The sequence below is a fragment of the Pollachius pollachius genome (assembly GCF_949987615.1).
Source record: "Pollachius pollachius genome assembly, chromosome: 12".
NCBI lineage: Eukaryota > Metazoa > Chordata > Actinopteri > Gadiformes > Gadidae > Pollachius > Pollachius pollachius.
In genome coordinates, this window is record NC_136945.1 from 10,136,981 (window position 1) to 10,152,394 (window position 15,414).

The 15,414-nt window shown below is 43.4% G+C and overlaps 1 protein-coding gene across 1 annotated transcript in view; it reads right to left on the reverse strand.

The window, feature by feature from the left end:
* snta1 (syntrophin, alpha 1) overlaps positions 1-10,141 on the reverse strand; it is a 32,316-nt gene extending 22,175 nt beyond the window's left edge. Inside the window, exons 1-2 of the mRNA XM_079748679.1 lie at positions 9,760-10,141; positions 1,758-1,943 (exon numbers count right to left, since the gene is read on the reverse strand). Coding sequence (XP_079604805.1) covers positions 1,758-1,943; positions 9,760-10,042 — 469 coding nt within the window. The 5' untranslated portion in view covers positions 10,043-10,141. The remainder of the gene's footprint in view (positions 1-1,757; positions 1,944-9,759) is intronic.
* Positions 10,142-15,414: the final 5,273 nt, after the last annotated feature.

A 15,414-nucleotide genomic window follows, 5' to 3' on the forward strand; every position in this document is an offset into this window, starting at 1 on the left:
CCCTGACTGTACGGCACACATTGCATCTGCAGCACCAGGCCGGCATTACCCAGGCACCACCCAAAACCACCCCAACCTTGGAACCGTGGTTTCATCACAACCATGCGGTAATAAAAGCATTCGGCGTTTTCCGCAAAGGGTTTTAATTGATGAACCAGCAGCCTTCATGGCGTATAGAATGTGTGAGCATGCAGACCAAAGGGTCCCATCGGGTAGGAGTGAACTTAGATAGACATAACCCAGATGCACATTGTGTGTGTGCTTGTGTTTGTGTGTGTCTGAGTGTGTGTGTATGTCATTGTGTGTTTGAGTGCATGTGGGTGTGTGTGCATGTGTGTGTGTGTGTGTGTGTGTGTGAAAATAAGATGGAACTTTGGTCTGTCCGTTAGAGACTGAACATACAGATCATAAATAGAAAGATTGAGCAAATTGTGTAAAAGCAGAATTTTTTTTGCTTTAGTGCAGCCTACTTTAATAATTCCCACAAAAGAAGTAATCTTCCATTCTTTGTGAAGTTGTACAAATGGCTATGATGCAATCCGTTGGCAAGCAATCTTCATCTTTAATCTGTGTAGGCCGCCAAGTTAGATTTACTAAAAGCCACACACCTGACTTCATCATTCATACACACACATACACACATGCTAACACACACAAAGACGCACTAATACATTATACATTACTCTAAAGCTAATACCAGGGAGAAGAAAAGAGAACAGGAAAAAGGGCGGTGAATAAGTGAGATCTGAAGGGTGAGATATTAGATCGCAGTGGGTGAATGTAAGCGTTTGAGAGGGACCTTGGGGCGCGAGACAGGGATCAGACCTCCCTCTCGGTGAGCTCTCTCTCCCACGCCTCTCTGTTCCGACACAGAACGGAGAGAGGTATTCACGTCAGACGTGTTGGATGCCCGGAAAGGAATCATAAGCATGTTCAAAGATCTGTGTGTGTGTGTGTGTGTGTGTGTGTGTGTGTGTGTGTGTGTGTGTGTGTGTGTGTGTGTGTGTGTGTGTGTGTGTGTGTGTGTGTGTGTGTGTGTGTGTGTGTGTGTGTGAGTGTGTGTGTGTGTGTGTGTGCATGCATACGTGTGTGTACCAGAACAATATATATATATTATTTTTTTATCACTTTCTAAAAAAGTATGGTTTATGCTTGCTGTTTGAAATTAACTCATTATTTGCATGATTCAAGGTAGTTTAGAGATCAAAGATCTGACCAAAGCTCTCCAGCTCATCATATTGGACCCAAAAGGATAAGATAGAGACCCTAAGAGTGAATTTAGCAGTACACAGCAGTAGTAGTATTTATCCTGAATATGCTTCTCTCTGTCTTTCTGTCTAGTCACCTCTATGCAAGTAGCTCTGGAGCTGTGTGTTTCTTGTTGGTCGAGACGGGATTATTCGTCCCACTTTGGATTTTACATTTCCCAAGTGATTCAAGTGCTTAATTCTCACTTCAAGTCTGAACATCGTGCTCTGGGACCTTCTTCCAATGGCACGCCAGCACAAACAATACAAACCCGAGTCACGGTACGACGTAGAAGTCAATAATAACTCTACAATTATGTTTGTATATATAGACGGGTAAAGGACATCTCTGACAATTAGTTATTCGCCCTGGTATCCGGTTAGTCCACGGTTTACAAACAGAACAAATCACATCACTGTACCACAGTACCCCTCGTAGCCCTGGGGGATCCGGCTGGTGCACACACATCCCTGTGCAGTACCACTCGTGACCATAGTGGGGGGGCTTACCTTCGAGGATGACCTCCTTGCCAGTCTTCTTCAAGGCCTGCACGGCCTCGTCGTGCGTGGCCTCCCTCAGGTCATAGCCGTTGACGGACAGGATGGCGTCGCCGACATACAGGGCCTCCGTCTGGTCGGCCGCCAGACCCTTGAAGATCTTGGAGATGAGGATTGGCATCTTGTTCTCTTTGCCCCCTGCAAGGTGACAATATGCGTTTCACGGTGAATATGCAGTGAATGTTGGTTGGTTGGTCTTCAAGCACATTTCCAAGCAAACGCATTGAGTAAACAAATGTATTGGATAAGATTGGTATATTGCCCTTAAAATGTATGATGACAAATGATGTCCTGAAGCAGAAATCGCATTTGAAACATGAGTAAGCATATTGTGACATAATCAGACATTTGTTTGTAATGTTGGCCCCATTTTCTTAATCAGATCTCTACGAAGCTTGGATACATGTGAAATTGAAGTTTTAATCATAGCAAATAAATACCCTTTGATTTTCAAAAAAAAAGTAGCTTAAAATCACAACTAATTTAAACATTTCACCGAGGACTGAGCAAGAAAACCAATAACACCAATCAACCGCAAACAGTCTGGCCAGAAACCAAAGTTTTGTATTTCAACCAACAATGCAGCTCCACACCAGGGCCTCTTTGTGTTCAAGCACAGCCTTCTACTGTTGGCCGGGCGGGTCGGTGGGACCCAGCAGAGGTGAAAAGACATTGATTCGATGCTGTGATGGTAGTTATGGAGAGAGGACAATTGAAATGGGCCGACTAACAACCAGCATCTGAGCACACTCAGATGCTCAGATGCTGAATTTAATATGGATGTGATTACAATCAAAAAAGCCTTCTTCACAATACCTAATAACCTTTGATGTAACATTTTGTTTAGGTTTATGTTTAAGTTTAAATTTAAGTGAACTGATCTCTTTCTCCCCATTTGGCCATTATGAGGAACTGTGTCATTTAAAGTAGAAGTGGACTCGTAATAACATAATCCTCTACATTTGTTAGATCTACCTGTATCATGTCTAACCTGCTCAAAGTGTAGATTAGGATGGAGGCAGACTGCTGCTCCTGTCTTACCCTCACAGAGATTCTTGCAGTTTCTTCTTTCAACTTTTTCTCCTCTCCTCTGTACCTCCCTCTCCCAGTCTCTCTCTACCTCCCTCTCCCTCAGTCTAATCAGGTCAGATAGCATGCTGATGGATATGTATTGCTTTGGGCTTCCACCACTCTTCAGCAGATATATATTGTCAATAATGTCTACTGCCAGTTGGACTCTGCCCTCAGGCCACTGAGGAATCGTCCAAAAGGGGTTTCAATCACATTCATTTTGAATACATTTTCAAGAGGTTGCCACCTCCTATTTTATTCCTTTTTGCTTTAATTCATGTATTCTCCTTTAGAGACCAGAGCGAAATAAAAGGGTAGAAAATGAAAATCTTGGACTGAAATACTATTTCCACTGCATTTTAATCATCTAGCCCCCATCAGGTTAAGATGCACCGAGCCAGAGGTGGCTCCCACTCCTCCCCCAATGCTTGTGAAGGGACGCGTATGAGAACATTTCTGCTGGTCATTTCCCTTAATGCATTTGGAATAATTAAGTGCACTATACGATTTAGGATGCAGAGTTTAGAGTTTGAAATAGTGGCCTTTATGGGTACAAAGCTAGGCATAAGGTTACGTTTAGCTAAAGGGTTTGGTCTAGTTAATGTCAGGGTAAGGAAAGCAATGCATCATGGAAACTGACCACACGGATAAGTGTGTTTGGTTACATCCTTGCTACTGACTTGATGAAGGAGGCCCATGGGCACATTGGGTCCTCCTCTAGTCTGTAAGGTCTTCATGGTGGATCAGAGCTCCATGTCATCATACCTCATACAACAGCTACATCACTAACTGCAGTGTTGCAAAAGTGTGTGTGTGTGTGTGTGTGTGTGTGTGTGTGTGTGTGTGTGTGTGTGTGTGTGTGTGTGTGTGTGTGTGTGTGTGTGTGGTCGGTAATATGGTTCCTTTCTTAACCGATTTTACAGAATTCCCTGTTTGATATTTGAAAAAGAAAAATGCACATGCAAGCCATTTCACCCTTAGGACAAACAAGGTTCAGAGCTTCATCCATCAGGGAATATAGACCGATCACATTCATTTCAGACCGGCTATTTGCTCTTTTCCCACATGAAGAATGAAGACAAAAAGAACAAGGAAGGAGAATGAGGTAAACAAGAAGGTGTCACCCAGTAGAATAAATTGTAACTCAATAATTTTGATTAAAAGTGCAGTAATACTATACTGACATGGGCATGCTTTTTGCTGTTAAAGTTACAGTTACAACAGGCATAGATTTGGAGGGGTGGATTTCCCAACTGCCGATTTCCCTGTGAAATATTGGTCCTATAAAAATATGACACCCCTCCTACACATATCCACACCTTAAAAGCTGCTGACGGTACGATTCGAGAGTACTTAAGAGAGAGAGCAAAAAAGAGAGGTAGGGTTTTGAGATAAACCACGCCGAAAACACCCCTCCTTCTCGGCTTCCTCCCAGTGGGCAATATCACGCACGGTTGATTGACCGGTCGGATGGATTCCCCATAGGGATCTGGGAAGAGGTTGTTCATAAACGAGCCGGGAGTAGTCTAAAATCGGAATCAGCTTCTACAGGGGCAGATAGTGATGGGTACCGTAACCCGGTATTAATCAGGCCTCGGGGTAAATTATTAAAGACTGTAGTATCGACAAGGTCCGACGTCCAGTAATGCAAGATTTATTTGGGAAATTAAGGAAACGGGTTAGGGTTATATATATTTGCCCCATGCATTATCGCATGGGGCAAAGGATTGTGGGAAGGCTCGAGTGCGGGCAACGGCTTGCGGCCCATTAAAGAGGGGGAACAAAAGTTGCACTTTATGCTGTTATCCATTTGGATGGTACGCCGGTACGAACGACCAGCTTTAGCGAGAACGTGACGTATTTCCCTTGCTCCAGCCTTCCAGTTTGTCATTTGTGTTTCTGTCGAGCCACGAGGGGGAGTAGTAGCAGGCTAGTGGTGTCCGGATTAAAGCAGCAATGAAATCAAGTGTGTAAGAGGATTTAAAAACTACATTAAAACCACCAACGTGGTACAAATACAAAGAAAATACATCTCAACCCCCATTAACTATGGGCGCAGCCATCTTCTTTGCGAGTTGTACAGCTCTGCTCGCTCTACTTTGAAAGCGACGAGATACTGCGACCAAAAGGGGACGTGCCTCAGTGAAATGCCGCACGAAAGCTGGGAGATTTGCAACTTACCACTTGCAAGTACCAGCGTACCATCCAAATGGATAGCAGCAAAGTTAACGTTATGTAAATGAATGTGGCGAGTGTTGGGCCATGTGATTTGACGATCGACCTTTACTGAAATGTGAAAGACCATACAGACAGACCAGAAACGTTCCTGGTTTCAAGCACTTCCATCAACAACGTTGCAACTCCCATAAACAGCAACTAGGGGCGCAAGGCGGTGCAAAGCGTTGTCAATCGCTATGCATGGCGCCTGCTCGGCTGGGTCCTAGGCCAGAAGAGCCAGAGAGCGCTGCGTTCTTTATGTGTAAGAAGCTCTTTTATGTGCTTCTTTAAAGAACAATGGAATCATTAGTAATATAAGACTGAGCAACGTTTAACAAACATTGGCTATACAAACATAATTTCACAGCCTGAGTCTGAAGGCATTCTACTTTTTTTACAAAAATATTTAATTATTTTATTAAATGGATTCAATTTATACAATTTTTTATATTCAATTGACACATGGATAAGGACACAGCTGTACTGATATACTGATAGTTTCTAAAAGCTACGCACACTGCTTGACAGTACGAAATTGTAGTGCTACTTAGCTCACACTAGATCTTTGGGATTTTAAACCATGGCACTTAAACACCTCGCTAAATGGCCACTGAGGATTAACAATAAAACACTGAAACACGGAGAAAGAGAACACTGACAGGTAAAATTCTCCTGTTTTCTGAACGACTTCTACTAAAGTGCTCTCCCAGCACATCCCATTCTGTCAACACACCAATCACACCTCCCTTTTACTGGAAAAGGGACATCACGTCATCCTATAGGGTCCACCAAGAAGCTATTTTAAAGGGAATGAATACATGCAGGCATACGTTGGGAACAAAAAGCACCCTGGCTAATGGTGAAAGTGGTGACAAATTGAGGCAGGCCTGACACAGGTGTCAGCATGACACAACACCGCTTAAACAGGAAAGGGACAGCGGTACGCTTTACCAGTAAGTAATTTGAATCCGCAATGCAATTGAATTGAATAGGACAATGGTCTTTGCTTTAAGGATGCAAGGCTTTAAGGATACAAGGCTATATACGTGTTCATTGTGCAGGTCAATAACTGATCGTTAAGCGACATGAGTGCATTACTTACAAGAACCCAATAACCTTTTTTAAACCCATTTCCCTCCTGAAAGTTTTAAGTTCTCTCCTTAAATACAAAATAAAATCAAGAATGGTGTAAACAGCCCCTAACATCTGTGTGCATTGTTACCCACTTCTATCCATCTCTCTCTCTCTCTCTCTCTCTCTCTCTCTCTCTCTCTCTCTCTCTCTCTCTCTCTCTCTCTCTCTCTCTCTCTCTCTCTCTCTCTCTCTCTCTCTCTCTCTCTCTCTCTCTCTCTCTCTCATCCTGTAAACTCTTCCAGATCTCCGCTCTGCTCCCACATCCCTCCTCTCTTCCTTCCTCTCTTCCTTCCACCCCCCGTCCGGCCTCCATCAATCCCTGACTCCCTCCCTCGCGCCGACTTTAGATGTCCAACAGAGAGCTGTACAGTCGGCCTGGCAGAATGCCACTCAGAGGTACCAAGAGAGGGAGCGGGTGTGGGGGGGGTCAGACGGCCCGACCTGACAGGTGACGGGTGAGTGATGGGCGCACTTGGTGTGTGATGCAATTAATAAGGCAATTACGTGTGAAAATGGAGTGTTTGTTGTGACACGTCTTTATGTGGAGGAATCTGCATGTTCAGCAACGCGCACTAGCCAGAGAGCCCAGACGCTGGTGGCTATGGAATACTTTGACAAAGTACTCCGAAATATCACAAGTATTACAATAAGACCTTATCATATAGATTGTCTGGCTGGACATACATATAGATATATATATATATACCACATATACCAACATATACCACACTGTATCAATCAGACTTTTAATTGCATCATCGACAGCTGCAAATAAGGCCGCATAACTGCCATGGTTGCCATCGGTGACCCCCAATCATACTCTATAGAGAATAAATAATGTGTAACAAGTGCATGCTAGCAAACTTCAGTCAACTTTGCAGACCTCACGTTTAAATGCGCACAGAGAATTTTCATCTCTAATGGACACCTGTATAATAGTTAGATAATGAATAGTCTGAAATGTGCTCCCAGGTCAAGCACGACATGTCTGCAGGAGCCTTCACACTCAGCTTTCCAAGACTACTCCTTAAATTTAGACACTAGAGTGAAGGTCAGCTGCCTCCATGTCTTATGTGTGTGTGCACGTGCGCCTGTGGGTTCCAGTGCGTGTGTGTTCCTGTGTGTGTGTGTTTGTGTGTGTGTTTGTTGTCTGTGTGTGTTCCCATGTGTGTAACTGTGTCCAATGTGTTCCAGTGTGTCTGGTGTGTTCCAGTCTGTGTGTGTGTTTGTTCCAGTGTGTGAGTGTTTGTGTTGTGTGTGTGTGTGTGTGTGTGTGTGTGTGTGTGTGTGTGTGTGTGTGTGTGTGTGTGTGTGTGTGTGTGTGTGTGTGTGTGTGTGTGTGTGTGTGTGTGTGTGTGTGTTTGTGGCGACGTGGCGTGCATGTGTTTTCCCAAGCAGGGGTGGGCTCCCTAAAATTAAACCCAGTGGAGAGCAGGACTGGCAGCCACATAGCTTTCATCCTTGGCCAATGACAACTGCCTGCTGTGGACTGCTACTCTCAGCTGTTCACATTGTGGTGGGTCAGCTAGCCCACCAAGAGCCCCCCCCCAGCCCCCCGACACCGCCTCACACTCTGGGTGATGTTCTCCCTCACTCACTCATTCCTTCCCCCTTTCTTTCTTTCCCTTTCTCTCTTTGTTTCTCTCTTTCCGTCCTTCCTCCATTCCGTCTTCCCTTCCTTTCTTTCTTGATGTTCAACTTTCTGGCTTGCTATTCAAGTCCCTTTGTATGAACCAGCTTCTTCTTTCTCTGTGTGTCTGCCTCACTCCTTCAACCCCCTCCTGTTGCTCCCACTCCGGCTCTTGCTCAGTGCCTTTGAACAACCGGCGGTGGTGACGCTTTCACTTCAAAGAAATAATGATCTTCTATTCTTTTTTTACAAAAGCCTCTAATTTGCACAGCGCTGGACGCCGCGATTGTGTCATTGAGCGTCTTCCTGTGTTGCTCAGGAGGTACGGCGGCTAAAATTAGCATGTCCGCCGCCAACCGTCACCACAATGAGGCAACTTTGCATCATTGCTGCGGCACAAGGCCAGAGTTGCCCGTCAACCCGGCTGCCTTCCCCTGGCAGCGGGCCAAGGAAGAGGTGACACCTAGTCAATACACAGATAGACTACAGACACTTCAGGGTGGGGAAGCTTCTTAGACAGACACTTAAGGATGCCTGAATGTGAGGTGTCCTCCCAATCTTACATGGCACACACACAATGCACCCACAGAGGGGGGGGTGACGGGAGACACACACACAAACATACACTCACGCACGCACACACAGACAAACACACCCGCACGCACACGCACGCAAACGCACATCGCACACACACACACACACACACACACAATTATAATAGCGGAACATAAACATAAAGCAGCTGGAAAGATGGTGCAAATGCTCAGCCCAACAGCCGTCCTCTGTGTTGATTATATCCATCACAACCACAACAAACAGGAACCATGCAAACTATAGGCCTATGTCTTTACCATTACACAATAAGGTTACAACCATATGCAATATAAAGCAATTTGAAGAAACTCGTCATATGTGCTCAGACAGATTTAGAGAATACACATCTCCAGCTTGCCTCAAATAATTAATTCAGAATACTATAACCGAAGGGCAAAGAAAAACACACGCATATTTAATGCCTTTACACATAGCTGGGGGGAAGGCGGCCTGCTTTGTGCATGCCATGTGTGAAGAAGGAGTTTGTTATTCTTCCCTTGCAGGCTTCCGTGTGAGATCATCTCTGAGATAGCTACCTGTTGTTACAGGTGAAAGAAAGCCCTTTCATCAGCCCCTAAACCCACTACACTGCAGAGCGCACAGGTATGGAAGATAGGCCACTACACATATCCTTTCCCGAGCGTCTTCCTAAACAATAGCAGTGACAGTGGAGGGGTTTCTCACATATTACAATAGAAATATGTGGCCTACTTTCTGAACAGTCTTTGTTTTACTGCTGCAGCTGTATTTGTGCTATATCTAACGTTGTATATCCATTTTTGTATTATGAACATGGTTTGGGGACACAAACACACAGATATATTTAGGGGCCTATATTTTTATAAAAGTATAATATGTTAATTTATATATAATTGCAATAGATAATAGTTTGACGAGCATAATATAAATCAACAGAATATAAAGAAGCATGGCGTTGGGTTCTCTGGAGGTTAGTTGGTCGTTTATAATGGCAGAAGGGGATTTAGCCTACAGCCATTTCCTGGGACTGAAAATGCTCCACGGTGAGATAACTGAGAAAGAATCTCAGCTGTCAAATCTTTTTGCGCCAGTATAAACAACTCTACCGCATATGGTCGCAAATAACAGCTTTGACTGCAGGAAATTAGACAGACGAGCGCGCTATGTCGCACTTTGGTGAGCAACTATTTAAAGTTGACTGCTCTCCGAGACGCCGTCTCGCCGTCGTCGGATAACTCAAACTTCATTCAAACTCGGCAAACGCCGTCGAACTTGATTTAACAACGGTGTTTTCAATTCGCTCGTATTTTTTTTTTTCGAGTTGCTTACCTTTGATACTGATCCCAAGTCCTCCAACATCTTGTTTGGTGACCCGCACGGTGCGCTTCACGTTAGTGATTGTATCTGGTACTGGGGACAAGCTGAGGTTCGGGGGGTCACCGTTCACGGCACCGACGGGAGTCTGGTTTGGTTTCACCGAGTCTTCGTTCACCTCCCCGGGGCTTATGGTTAAAGTATCGTCGCTCAGCGTGGCCAACACCCGGATCCAGCGGTCCACGGTAACTCGAAGTTCCAACAGTCCCGTTTTCTGTGCTTTCATCGCGGCAGCCATGTTCAACGCATTCCTGGAATAACTCTAGACGGGTTGGCAGTCCTGTAAAGAGATAGGGGTGGGGGAGATGGTAGGAAGGAGGGTGGGTGCATACACCCCACCATCTCTCTCTCTCTCTCTCTCTCTCTCTCTCTCTCTCTCTCTCTCTCTCTCTCTCTCTCTCTCTCTCTCTCTCTCTCTCTCTCTCTCTCTCTCTCTCTCTCTCTCGCTTTCTCGCTCTATTTTCTCTCTCCAAATTCCCCTCCAGAGGTTTACACAGTAGGCTTCAATAAGTAGGCTACAGTTAATTGAGGAGGATACGATTAGTTACGGTGTTGACATACACTCAAGGTTCACAGAGACGCATGTTGAGTGTATAATTAATGAGCTTTCGCGGTTGGTTTAGTGATGGGTATATCCCAAATCATGATTGAACGCCGAGATCAATGAAGTACTTTGCAATGTGGTTATTTACAGTGCATATCCGTGCAGTGATATGCAGACAGATAAATCAATAATTGTATACAACTTTGAATGCTAAATAATTGCTGTTTCTATTTTTGCCTATTTTGCGCCTGTTGAATCCTCTTTTTTTCTTCAAATAAACTGTTTTTAAAAGAATCGAACTGAGAATCGCTATCTGGGCTGATGTTTGGTCAGATGGGTTATCGACTCAAAGTCTGAAATGAGTTTGTCAGAGTCAAATACTAAAGTAAATATTAACAAGTAAAAAAAAAATCAACCTCAAAATCAAAAAAACGCGTCTAATCCCAACATATATAAAAGATGATATATATCTGCATTGCATCTTAAAGTGTAGTAAAGTTCATCCCAGTAAAGTCAATGAGCAGGCAGCAAACAACACATTGTAGCATTGACAGTGTTAGATCAATAATGGCAAATATTGCTCCATTAACCATTAGGACCTCCTGTGGAGGAACTGAAAAAATACATTGGGGCCAGAATGCATCTAGTAGGGACTTGTACTCGGAAACCATGCCTGATCTCTGGTTTCTGGGAGGATTCAAACAATATATTGTAGAGGTGTATAGCATGACATTTCCGAACCTCTGTACTCCGACAGGCCCATCAGTACATCGGCCTAAGTGGTTTCCCCGTGATCAACACCAAATCACAAATGTTTACCTTTTAACTTATACCAAAATAGTATTAAATTAATATGGCATATGGCTAAATCAGCAATCACTGCCGTATACCAACACTGCTGGCCTGTGTGGCCCATTCCCTGTCAGGGTTAAAGGCTGGAATAATACGTGCACTCTGGCGCTGCAGACAGTGTCAGAGGTACGGCACATGTCATGTTAATTTAAGCAGAAGTCTGCCATTTCAGCTGTCTTGCCCCAGCATTGCACCATGCTTAAGGGAGTTCACCCAGTCTCAACAGTAGTGTTCAGCGGCCTCCATTGGTGTAGCAGCAAATATTTTTCTTAACTTTTTGTTATGTTGAATCGGTTTCCAACTAACACTTACATTATTACTATATCAGAAATTTTAAAACTCATTTTTTTTTAACATGCCTCCTCTTTGAGGGGTGCCTGGCTCTAATGCCTGGGATGACTAAAACTAGTCTGGCTTTGGATGGGATGCAGAGATCAACACATATTTTGATGAAAGACAACATTTCTTGTATTGATTTTGGTCTTTTGTAAAATGAGCACATTTGTAAGGGGACCTTCTTAATTATGTAGAATGGAATTTTTAAATCCAGTTGTACTGATTATGAATCCTTCCCTCATCTGTATACCTTGTTTAGCTCGGGGAGGGTAAAAGCTCACGTCCTTGACATCAAGCCGTGGTAAGATATCAGCCTGTCTGTTCTCTAGGCCTGCACTCCATGGAGCCCTCAATGCATCTGCAAGTAATCTAGCCTGACGCCTCACAGCTGTAACGGCAAGAGGGAGACCTTCTGCTGCATCTGCCGTGCAGCAGGTGAAATAGCACAGGGGGAGAGATGGTCCATTTTTAGAACACAGACAGAGCCCCTGGGTGGGTCTCTGCTCTCCGGTGATAATAAAACAATAAATCAATTTAAATTGGTCAGAGACTAGGCTTTGGACACATAGAGATGCCTGACTGTCATGTTTTCTTTCGTTTTTTAGCAGACGTGGGAGGACACGATGAAGACTAAAAGTCTGTGGTGGTTTCTTGAACTATTCCGCCCTCTAGTGGGTATTGTTGTACATTACTCTTTGCGCATGCACGTATGAAAAGCTCCCTAAAAATACAACAGACAATATTAGTACAATACATTTGATATGCAGGATTTTAAGGGGTTTTTTTTCCACACAAAGGCATTACACATAATTTTTTTATTTATAGTGTACACATCTTCTTCTTTTTTTTACAAGCGTTTCAAAAGTCATTGTTTTGTCTAACATATCAAAAAATATTATTTCTGAACAGCACTCATTAGAATCACTTTTTGTTTGTATATGAATTTTTTGTTTTATAAATTATTTTGTGTATATTACCAATGAGATTATAATGTTTTTATGTCATTAATTAGAATATATCTTGAGTAATAATAATGCAACTTGCAAATTGTCTGGTTGCGCTTACTATTTTCCACCAGCAGAGGCGCTAGGGCTACGTCCGATCATTCCAACAATGTTAAAATAACGTCAGAGCCCCGAGTCAAATGTTCATATGCCAGTGATGTCCTCTCTCTGACATGATTATCGGGATTAGTTATCTCGGAGGTCCAAAAACAAATCTGACAGATTGATTCAAAATAGTCTTGCGCTGAAAACATTCTTACTGTCCTGCACCCCCGCCCCGCCCCTCCTCCACCCACCGCCAGATGGCCGAAAATCTAAGAGAGATATGAATTAATTGTCTGCATGTATCGTCAAAGATTAGGCCATCTTGAAGTGCAGTCTAGCCGAAGCTTCAGCCAGCATAAGATTACATTTAAATTTATAATCAGAATATTTTAATTTGAGTGTCAAATTACATCCCAATGCAAAGATCTGCAAGATAAATAATCACTGTTGTTTTATGTTGTTGTTTGTCGTTCAATGTAACACAAGGAACAAGTACCTCCTAATTGTATAATATTACAAATATAGTAATATTTTGTACTTTTTGATATAAAAGTACAAAATATTACTAATAAATTATCCTTCAGCCTTTATCCTTCAGTCTACATTGTGAACATGGTTTTGTGCATGTGTATCAGTGGGTACATGTTGAGTTTGTGTTTGTCTGGTTGTTGTTTTCCTGCGTGTGCAATGATGGTTAGAACTATGACAAAGTCTTTGACCATTTGACCCCCTGCCCATACATCTGTCAGTCCCTGCCTTTGTGGTTTGAGTGGCAGGTGGTGCAGCCAAGCTCCATCCACAGGACCCAGCCCTAATATCCTTAAAAGCCTCAATGAATGGAATGACAGAATTGGCAAGGGCCGGCCTGCTACACAAAAGAATAAGTGTACACTCCTAAAACATAAACCATAAACAAAACCATAAATTAACTTTTTTTATTTTAAAGGCTACTTGAGCTGGTGTAAAACAGTTTAAGAGTGCTTCGGCGGTTAAATAAAAGCAACAATATAAATAAGGGGATATGAATAATAACTGCCTTACATTGCAGGTTGCAGGTATATCAATGTTTTATGTACAGCAACAGGGAATATTAATCATAATTTCATCTGCAATTCTTATTGCAGATGACTGGCCAAGTACTCTATCGCTCGATGTCGGAGTGTACAGTCCAACACAAGCCCTCTTGTTTATGCAAAAAAAAATAAGCCTTTTGGTTTATGCAGACCCACAACATGCATCTCTCGTTCTCCTGATTTTTAATCTCTCTGCCCTTCTTTGTAACGTGAATACAATGCATGGATACACAAAGACACCCTCAGTCACCATCTCTACACAAGAGCCCACCCCCCCCCCCCCCCCCCCCCCGATCCCCTGCCCCCCAGTTCAATCAGCCACATATATGCATGTCTCAACTCCCCAAAGACAGTGGACGGTTGGGATGGCCCTGCTGATTAATTTCAACCACCCTCCCCTCTCCCTTCTGTCAGGCCCCCTTTCAACCTCCCCCACCAGCCCCTTCTCCCCACTTCTCCCCTTCCCCCATCCCTCAGCGGAGGGCAGGCGGTCCAGAGCCCCACCATATGGACCTGTGTCTGAGTGGCCGGCTGCCTGCCTGGCCGCAGCCGGTGGGTGTGTGTGTGTGTGTGTGCGTGCGTGCGTGTGTGTGTGTGTGCGACTCAGGTCCCTGCTTTGACTGTTAGCCAACCCCACCTGTTCCTCTGTTACAACGGACCAAAGAGGCGATATCCTCCCTGGACCACGCAGGACCGGACAGACTGGTGGCAACCGTGACAATAGATGAAGGGAGGGGAAAGATGAATGAGTGGGGATGGAGGGAGATATGAACAGATATGCAGATGTGACAATTTCATCATGGGATGCACTGTAATCAAGTGGTAAGATGAGTGATTGTTTTATATAAATCCTACGGATAATGTTGCGGACAACACCTGCTCATTCATTCGAATACATTTGATAGATTGGCCGAAAGATTGAATTGAATATATAGCATCTATAAAGAATATTTATATGGAAATATGTGGCGATATAGCAAAAAACATCTATCTCTATCTGTAAACAATAGATTGATACATTATAAAAATTGGGTACTGCACATTTTCTGTGATGTTCCATATTATGCGTCTGTTTTGTTAAGATGAAGCTTGAATTCTATGTATTCAAGTTTTCTTTAAAAAATATGACCAGCTTCCTTATTCCTTGGTGATAATAAATGTGAAATTACATTTTACATTTTTTTTAAATACTATTTCTATTTTTCTAGAGATGAATGAATGAGTGAAACCAAAAATAAGCATGCTGAATGTTGTAGAACATGAGTATTTCTTCATTACTATCTTGAATGATGGCCTTAGTATTCCTCGGCTTCAGTAGGAGAAAGAAGCAAGGCGATATTGCGGTAACAGACGCCGACTCACCACAACAACAACAAAAAAACAGACCAACAGATGGGCTGGCAGATTAGCAAATATATATATATATATATATATATATATATATATATATATATATATATATATCCACACACACCAAGGAAAAGAGAATATTATACATATATTCAGAATAATTCCTCCTCATAAAAATGTATACGGACAAGTGATGAACAGACGGTGTCCACAGAGGCCTAGCCACGCTGCTGGCCTTGCACCCAGGATAATTAACCAGACCCCGGCCTGATAATGAGAGGTCAGATACAAGAATAGAACCGCAAGCCAGTACACCTGTGGCCCCTGCACCTTCTGTCACCTAATCGCCTTAGTTGAGCGAGCATGGCAAGGGGCCCTGGCCGACCATTAGCGGGCTCTCATTAGC